This window comes from Sinocyclocheilus anshuiensis, unplaced genomic scaffold, assembly GCF_001515605.1.
Source record: "Sinocyclocheilus anshuiensis isolate Anshui unplaced genomic scaffold, SAMN03320099.WGS_v1.1 scaffold1346, whole genome shotgun sequence".
Classification (NCBI taxonomy): domain Eukaryota; kingdom Metazoa; phylum Chordata; class Actinopteri; order Cypriniformes; family Cyprinidae; genus Sinocyclocheilus; species Sinocyclocheilus anshuiensis.
In genome coordinates, this window is record NW_015555726.1 from 1,803,252 (window position 1) to 1,813,078 (window position 9,827).

Consider the following 9,827-nt stretch of genomic DNA (forward strand, 5'->3'; position numbering starts at 1 on the left):
CTCACCACAGTGCAACACCCCTTTCAAACAGTGTTGCGTTCCGAACGTTGTTTAAGCGACATACACCGGTATTGCGGTATTTTCAAAATTAATATAACAAAAATAAAAACTGGTATTTGGTATGAACCGGTATACCGCCCAGCACTAACTACAGCCTCTCAATTCACAGCTATATTAATAAATTGTTGGTGCCAATTACAGTGTAAGTATTTGCCGTTTGTTAACTACCAACCTACAGATAAAATAGATATTAGATTAAATTCAAAAGCATCAAAACGTTACACAAAAGAGAAAAAAAAAAAACACTAAAAATATTAGAAACTTTAAATAAAAATGTAACAATTGCCATTGGTCTTCTATACATTTGAAGTGATTAAATAGCTATTGGTTTAAGTGCAGCTTACTGTTATTTAAGACGAATCTCAACTAGCCTTAATGTGTTCTAGGTTGAGCCCTCTGATACCATTGAAAATGTCAAGGCTAAGATTCAAGACAAGGAAGGTAAGTTGTCAGTTTTTTTTTTAGCAGCATTGCACACATTATGACAAAATACTGACTGTAGCATGTTGAATGCAGGAATCCCTCCTGATCAGCAGAGGCTGATCTTTGCTGGTAAACAGCTGGAGGACGGACGCACCCTCTCCGACTACAACATTCAGAAGGTCAGTGAATAATGGTACAGTCATACAGAATTTAAGCTTTCTTGCTTTTCCAATCGTATAATATACTTCAACTAACTTCATTGTGATCGTTCATCCAGGAGTCCACACTTCATCTAGTGCTGAGACTGCGTGGTGGTGCTAAGAAGAGGAAGAAGAAGTCCTACACCACCCCTAAGAAGAACAAGCACAAGAGAAAGAAAGTCAAGCTCGCTGTGCTGAAATATTACAAGGTCAGTTACAATCAGTGCCATTCATCTGCTATACTCTTTCTTTTTTTTTTTTAGCCAGCTGCATGTGTTCTGTATTCAGCTTTGGGAGGCACCGGTATGATTTTACGATGTCTGTCTTGATCCTCAGGTTGATGAGAACGGCAAGATCCACCGGCTGCGCCGCGAGTGTCCAGCAGATGAGTGTGGAGCCGGGGTGTTCATGGCCAGCCACTTTGACCGTCATTACTGCGGAAAGTGCTGCCTGACTTACTGCTTCAACAAACCAGAGGACAAGTGAAGTACGGTCCTGACGACATGCTCTTGTGTAACGCAGGAGATCGTCTGTTCTGGAGTTTGTACTTTGTAAATAAAGTTGTGGCCTGCCACATTCAAAAATTCATCTCTTGAGTCTTAATTTCACTTTTTGGGGTTTTAAATTTATTAGGCATTCAAATTATTATGCTAAAGTGATAAGTTGGATAAAATTATCAATGGTAAGTGATCATGTAAAAATAAAAAACACTTATGATTCTTGATAACAGGACATGCGGAATACAAAGTCTATTTTAGGAGTTCTTATTTTTAAAATAAAAATACATATATTTAAGGTATGTATATGTTTTTAAAGCTGACGAGTTCTTCAGGGTTTAGACTTTTTAATTACCAATGAATGTAGAATTTCTAACTGATTCATTTTCTAGTCATTTGTGACGGTTTTTCCCCTTCAGAAGTAGATTTTTCTACCCAATTAAATATTTTAGCTTGACATAACTAGAAAAAATTATATTCGTTATACAATGCCCATGACTTGAGATTTCATACATTTTTGTAACTTGTACAATTGAGTTTTTCAGTTCTAGAAATCACACTTTAATTTTTCATAAATCCAGGTTTTCCAAGTTTGGGAACCCTAGTTCTTATAAATGACAGCTGTTGAGGGAACACACTAAAATAAGAAAGATGATGTTGGCTTATATCTTGATTTTTAGCTCTCAACTTTTATACCTTCCCTACCTACCTTAAAGATGATGTGTGTATGGTGTTTTTTGCCCCGTATCCCAGGAATTGAATTTCCATCTTGACATTCATTTTTAAATATATATTTATTGTACTGCTTAATGTATTACGGAAACTAGTTTGTGCGAAATCAGTTTAAAGTTATGAAATATACATGAAGTAGGATGAAAATCATGACACTTTTCAAAGAACTTTTTTTTTTTAATTGTTAAACTTCCTTGTTTTATTTACGTTATAAGATACATTATGTACACTTATTTCAGTCCTGATATCTAGAGTCAAAATGAAGACAATGAAATTTTACTGTTTTTTTTTTTTTTTTAATTATCTGTTGGTGATGGTGTAGCTGTGCTATAGCCAATTTTGTTTTATAAATGTGCATGTATACTACATAGCATAGTATACTGATGTGCCAAATGCAGTCCGTTAAAATCCCGGATCCCAGGATATTTTCTGTTTGGTCTCGGATTCACTGTAACAAATAATTTCATCCCCAGGTTTGTATTCAAGTTCTTCGTTATCTAGAGAAAGGCCACATTCCATGCTTGTCTTTACTGCCAGAACTTCATCCTTCAGATGTTTCAGTGTTGTCACGGATCCTGAAGGAGAATACAAATACATGAAAAAACATTACAAGAGCATGCATTTAACACAGAAAAACACCCAAGCTGCACAATTGTAGCATTTATCAGCACTGGCTTACCTTCCCGGAGAATATTTCTCCCTCGAATAAGTCTGAATTTCATCTTTTTGTCCAGTTGGCCTCAGCTCCATTTAACACATTTTACTATGTTTATGTTTTACTGCAGGAAAGTCTGTATATATTATATCTAGGCCTGGGAAGGGAAGCATGACTGGTGAAGCTAAATTATCAACCTTTAATAGAACAAATAGAGTTTAAAATCAACAATATTAAAGTTAAACTCACCAATTATATTTTCCTCTGTGGTCGGGGACAGTTTGCTGCTCAGGTCATCTTTGAGTTCATCTATGAGTTTGTAGATGACTCTGTGTAATCTTAAGGGAATTCCCTTCTTTGCAGCCATCTGCTGAACCGATTTATTTGCAGCGACATTGAACCTGTATATGGTGCCTGAACAATGAGGGGGGAAAAAGAGAGAAATGAAATGAAAATGAAAAATGAAAACAATAGCTGTTCATTTAAGGGCTGTAAATCAGTGGTTGTCAACCCTTTTTGACTTCAAGGTTCCCTGCTATCAAGGATATTTGAAAGTCCTTAAGCTATTTCTGCTGTAATTACAAAGCTGCTCAAATTTTCATACTTACAGGAACTGAAATTTACAGAGTGGCAATATCATAAAAAATATAAATATAAATAATTAAATTCCATGACTCTATAAGTTTCAATAACTGAATGTTATTCAGAATGTATTTATTTTTTATTACTAATATATTTCCAGTTTTCTATAACTACTAAAGTCTAATTTATGACTTTTCCAGTCCTTCGTGATTGCTTTTTTATTATTATTTTACTCACAAATAGCAATTTCTACTCTTTAAAACATTTTAGAGCCTGCAACTAGAACAATTTTATTCATTATACAAATTTCCATGACTTTTTAAGATTTTATTAATTTCCATTATTTTTTCCAAGTCTAGAAATAACACTAAAATTTCATCATATATCCACTTATTTGATACAAATTGTTGGTAAAATGTATTGGTACAAACGGCAATACTGTGAAATATTATTACAATTTAAAATTTCAGTTTGAATATATTTTAAAATCATTCAGATTTGCTGCTCAAAAAACATTTCTTATTAATAACCAATGCTAAAAAATGTTTTTTGCTGCTTAATATTTTTGTAGAAACTGAAACGTTGCTGTTCAAGAGTTTGGGGTAAGTAAGATTTAAAAAAAAATTAAAAAAAATAAATTAATACTTTTATTCAGCAAGGAGCATTAAATTGATCAAAAGTGACACTAAAAAAATTCATAATGTTATAACAGATTCCTATTTCAAATAAATTCCGTTTTTTAAACTTTCTATTCATCAAAGAATCCTGAAAAAAATGTATCTCAGCTTCCACAAGAATTAAGCAGCACAACTGTTTTTAACATTGATAATGAGAAATGTTTCTTGAAATCAGCATATTAGAATGATTTCTGAAAGATGATGTGACACCGAAGACTGGAGTAATGATGCTGAAAATTTGCATTTGCAAAAAGCTTTGCATCAGGAATAAATGACATTTAAAATATATTAGAATCAAACAGAAAATAGCTATTTTACATAGTAATAATATTTCACAATATTACTGTATTTTTGATCAAATAAGTGCAGCCTTGGTGAGCGTAAGAGAATTTTCAAAAACATTTAGCTTTTTTATTATTATTTTACTCACAAATAGCAATTTCTACTCTTCAAAACATTTTAGAGCCTGCAACTAGAACAGTTTTATTCATTATACAAATTTCCATGGTGAGCGTAAGAGAATTTTCAAAAACATTTAAAAATCTTACTGATTTCAAACATTTGACTAGTAGTGTATAACATATATCATAAAAAATGCTACAAAGTGTATAATATGGCTCTCTAAAAGCACAAGCTTATAAGATACCTCTGATTCCACCTCCAGGATCTCCTCACCAGCAGAGGGAAGATTTTTCCAACCCACGATCTCCACAGGGATGCTGGGTCCGGCCTCACCCATGGCCTGATTATACTCATCAAACATGAAGCGTACTTTAGCCCAGCACTTTCCTGCCACCAGCGTACAGCCCTTCCGCAGAGTCCCGCGCTGGATGATGGCTGTGGTAACCGGCCTGTGGAAATATAACAGCTGATGGGAAGACTCTTATGATCTAATATCAAGTGTAGTCCTTATGAATCTCTGACACTGTAGGGATGTCTCGTTTACACTCACCCTTTGCATTTGTCTGTGCGGCTCTCGATGACCGTCCCCTCCAACAGGCCTGTGGGGTCGCCCTTCAGCTCCAGGACCTCTGCCAGTGTCACCGTGGCTTCAGCCAGCTCTAATAAATTGTCCCCCTGCAGAGAAATCTGCGTTCTTAGTGGTTTTGAGATATTGAGCTTCAAATTGTTTTGCATTCCATATACTTTATAGATAGAACACATCACATAATGTAAATAAGTTGTCACAAAATAAGTATGTGAATAACTCAGTTTTGACAAAAATGTCAGATAGAACCTTATAATTCCAAGGTGACGAAATCCAAAAATATTTGAAAACCTAATCCATGGCAAAAAAAAAATATTTTTAAGAGTGTCGTTGTATTAGATGCTAAAATACATCACAAGCATGTATTTTATAGAGATAGAGCACAAACACACTTTTCATGTCAAATGTATTTCCTCAATTTAATTTTTTTTTAGCATTATTAATATTATTTCTACTTCTGGTTAGTCTGCTAGCAAAAATGGCTTGAAAATGTGAAATTAGTTATTCACCATGCTGGTTGGTTTGATATTATTTGCTATTATGTGACTATTGATGTTATCCAATACCATTTTTTAAGAGAGGCATAAGAGTCTAAATATTAGGCGGGACTGCTGTACCTTTAACGCAGAAAACGCTGCATGACCGGGTGTGTCCAGAAAAGTGATCTTCTCACCTGAGGGCAGCTGAACTGAACAGGAGACAGACTCATTTCATCACAAAATTGCTTTACTTAGCACTTACGATGCCAAAAACAGACAGAAATGATTGCTTGTTTTCAAGAAAACTACTATTTGTCTTAAGTTACCCTCAGAGACCCAAGCTTTCATATTCTTGATGTATTATTTTTTTCACCCTTCAACATGTTTTTAGGTGACCATGGGTTATAAAAATCAAAATTTGCATTGGGGTATGTTTATTTATTTTTGATACAAAAAGTGAATATTTTGAATTCACAACACAATTTAGCTACAAATGCAAATGCATAATATATTTCAGACATGGAGGATAGAGTCATGAAATTTTCAGACCATTTAAATACTGCAATAAATATTCATATCAATATTAATATATGTCAATATCATATTCATATCAAGTAGTAATTTTAATAACACTTAATAAAAAAAAATATTCATTGTTATATTAATGGGACAAAATAATAACGAAACAGCACAGAAAACAGAAAAAAATATTTTTGTATCATTAATTCAATAGGCTCCAGTGTTGCATTTTTGCTACACTTATAAAAATGGTCTCTAATGTATGTATGTTCAGAATTTCATTGCATTTAAGCCTTTTCCCAACACTAGACATATAGAAATAAAACTTAAAAATATGATTAGATACCAAATACTGTAACTATTTGTGATGTATATAAATCGATAAATTTGTTCCAAAAGTGTTGAGAACTGTGTCAGTGCCATGTGTTAGTGTCATTTTGTGTGACTTTATCAAGCTTTGACAGTTATATCCACTGTTGTTTTGATAAAATGCAAAGTGTTAGCTACTGTTACATTTAGATTTCACCCATATTTAGTGAAAATGAGGAACTTTTTAATTGCTTCATACAAACAATATTCTGCAATTCTGTCACACTGGGTCTTCTGAGGATAATCAAATATTGTAAATGGCGCTGATATGTGAGTTCAGTACCCCGAAACGCTCCGATGTGTTACGTGATGCCCCCCGCCTCCTGAGCAGCGATCTGACTCTTCCTCAGACTGTCCAGCAGGGTGGTCTTCCCATGGTCTACTACATGACCCATGACGGTCACCACTGGAGCTCGAGGAACTAACTGAGCGGGATCTGGGGGACGTCTGACAATAATTCAAACAGAAATTACAGAAAGGGACAAAATATACATATATAAAACTATACTAAAATCCTCCTCACTGTCTCTGGATATCTTTGTTTTCTCTGACTTTGGTTTCTACCAGTTTGGCCCATTTGTGTTTCATTCCCGATCTCTTTACTGCTTCTTTTATCCATTTCTCCTCCAGCACTGTGTCAGGCTCCAGCTCGTCCAGATCGACATCTGCGTTGAGCATGGCCTCATAGACGTGATCTAAAGAGGGGGAATAATACACATATACACTACTGTTATGACCATTTGGGGCCTGTAAGATTTAAAAAAAAAATCTTTGTAAAAATCGACGCGTTTCAGAAAGGCGGAGCATAGAGGAGAAACAATAATGTACAGTATGTGGAAAATAATGTGTTTTTTTAACCTTAAACCGCATAAACACATTTCATTACACCAAATACACAAAATAATGTTCTTTTTAGCAGCATCATATGACCCCTTTTTAAAGAAATTAATTTTATTCAGCACGGATGGATTAAACTGATCAAAAGTGACAGTAAAAGCATTAACAGTGTTCGAAAATATTTTTATGTTAAATAAACGCTGTTCTTTTGAACTTTATATTCATCAAAGAATCCTGAAAAAAAATGCATTGCAGTTTCCACAAAATATTAAGCAGCACTGTTTTCGATATTGATGATAATAAGAAATGTTTCTTGAGCATCAGATCAGCATATTATATTGATTTCTGAAGGATAATGTGACACGGAAAACTGGAGTAATGATGCTGAAAATTTAGCTTTGATCACAGGAATAAATTACATTTTAAAATATATTAAAATTGAAAACAGTTATTTTAAATTGCAATAAAATTTTTCACATGACTACCATTTTCAATCTTTTTTTTTTTCAAATGAATGCAGCCTTGGTGAGCATAAGAGTCTTCTTTCAAAAACATAAAAAAAATGGTCCATATCATCATAACACTCACCAATGTCTTTATTCATGGCCTTGGCGAGTTCTGACACAGTCATCCTCTGTTTGATCTCCACCTCCTGCTTCTGCGGTTTCTCTAGTTTCACTGGTTTGGCGTTGATCTTCTGACCTTTCAATTGCCCTTATTCTACAGCAGGACAAACACAACACCTTCTGCTCGGCACACACACACAAGGCATCCAAACAATCTGGTTTGTGCAATCTTGAATTAATCTTGTCATCTGCATTGAAATGTTGTGACCCTTCTGATGAGCATTAGTGAAGGGTTCGACATTTTGAGACTGACCTGTTTTGCAGCCAGGTGTCGGATCTGCGGACAGGTGTACGGAGGTCCAGGGGCCCAGGCAGGTAGAGGAAGATGTGGGCTCCCTTGATGCCAACAGGACAACGCAGTCCTGCCAATCAAGGCTGCTATCAGCTTCATTGCTTCATTCATAATAAAAAAATTAAGCTTTTATAAAAAAGAGAGAAGAAGTTTATATAAAGACAATGTGCAAATATTGCATTAATCCAGGACAATCAACACACATACAGTACATCTTAAAAGACTAATTACTTTAACATTACAGTTGAGAGGTATCATGAATATCAATATTTAAATAGCTTGTTTTATGGAAATGTTATGATTTGACACAAATTAACCTATTGCTAAAGATGATTAGTAACTATGTACTGTGATACCATGGTACAGTGATGGTATCAAATGGTAATACCATGGTAGTTTGATAAATGCAATGGCGCTGAATGATTACTGTATCCATGTGTCATTGTAATTACATGGTACTCCAGCCAACTCAAAGAACACCATGGTATTACCATAGTACATGAAAAAAGACGTGGTATTATCACAGTACGTGTTCAAATAAATGGTATTACCGTGATAAATGTCATAAATAAAATGTCATAAGGCACACGGTAATACCAAAGCACTTTTTGTATCTTTTCATACATCTGTAAAGCTGACATTATTTGACAGTAGCTCAAGGCAGATTAACAGCATGATTATTTCCCTTCATGTGACGTTTTCTACTTGCTAAATAAGAGAAGGTGAACTCAATACAGTCACCGCTGAATTCATTCAGTATGCAGACTTTGAAAGCAGAGGTGTGAAGAAAATATCAACTTAAGCAAATAATATCTGAACTCCATCTGACAAAACCACAAACATTGTCATTTAGAAATTGAATAAGTAAAATTAACATGCTCAGAAATATTTGGATACTACTAATACTAATACTGCTACTACACTCTAAAAAATGCTGGGTTGTTTCAACCCAGTGTTGGGTCAAATATGGACTAACCCAACTGTTGGGTTAGTCCATATTTGACCCAACATTGGGTTGAAACAACCCAGCATTTTTTAGAGTGTAATAATAAATACCCAATACACTATTTATACTTTTATCTTTAACTAACCTTATGTACATGCTTATTTTGTCTATATTGTCTGTTGTGCACATGCGTAATTTGTCTAGTTGTATCTTTTCTTCTGTGTAGCCTACTGGAAGCTTCACAAACACAAATGTCTTGTTTGTGCAAACATACTTTATTATGTACTTTTTACTTGCTTTCTTCCGTATTATTGTTATTTTATGAAACATTCTTTTTCAAATTGTTTGAAAATGTGTGTAAAACCGGTACCAAAGCGCGTGGTACCTGTTACTTTTCTCAGCCCTGTTCAGGATGAACCAATGACAGTTGTTTGCGCTTAGTGATGAAAAACATTGTTAATTCCTGGGGTGGATTTCTATTTGTATTTCAGATACAATTCATATTTTAAATTAATACGGTATTAATTACCGTTTTATTAATACCTTTACCTTTTAGTGTTCAAATGTTTCCTATGTCAGAAAAAAAAAATAAAATAAAAAAATGAATATCTTTCTGAGCCACCAAAGTAACCAAAAACCACACTGTCTCATAGTGAAGCTTTATTATTATTAATCAAAAATCATAGTCTTTTTATTTATATTTCAAACCTGCTTACAAATGTAGGAAGCATGAGCACAAACCAGCACAACAAACATGAGAAGACATTATAAAAGTAAGCAAGATACACAGGTACTCTTGAGATATTTACTGGTTTTTAACAAACGCAAGGTGCATTTCAGCTAAAAATAAGCAACTATGCTCTACTATACTGCAAAAAGGGAAAATGACTGTAATATACAGTAGTCAGAACAAATGAACCACGACAGTTTTGATGCTACATGCTC

The 9,827-nt window shown here is 34.3% G+C and overlaps 1 protein-coding gene and 1 pseudogene across 1 annotated transcript in view; one reads left to right on the forward strand and one right to left on the reverse strand.

Annotated features, from left to right (window-relative positions):
- The window catches only part of LOC107672676 (ubiquitin-40S ribosomal protein S27a), a 5,318-nt gene extending 4,047 nt beyond the window's left edge, over window positions 1-1,271 (forward strand). The window contains exons 3-6 of the mRNA XM_016465977.1: window positions 447-501; window positions 577-662; window positions 761-892; window positions 1,020-1,271. Of these exons, the coding sequence (XP_016321463.1) occupies window positions 447-501; window positions 577-662; window positions 761-892; window positions 1,020-1,169 (423 nt within the window). The 3' untranslated portion in view covers window positions 1,170-1,271. The remainder of the gene's footprint in view (window positions 1-446; window positions 502-576; window positions 663-760; window positions 893-1,019) is intronic.
- An 888-nt stretch (window positions 1,272-2,159) lies between these two features.
- Window positions 2,160-8,035, reverse strand: LOC107672650 (translation initiation factor IF-2, mitochondrial-like; annotated as a pseudogene).
- Window positions 8,036-9,827: the final 1,792 nt, after the last annotated feature.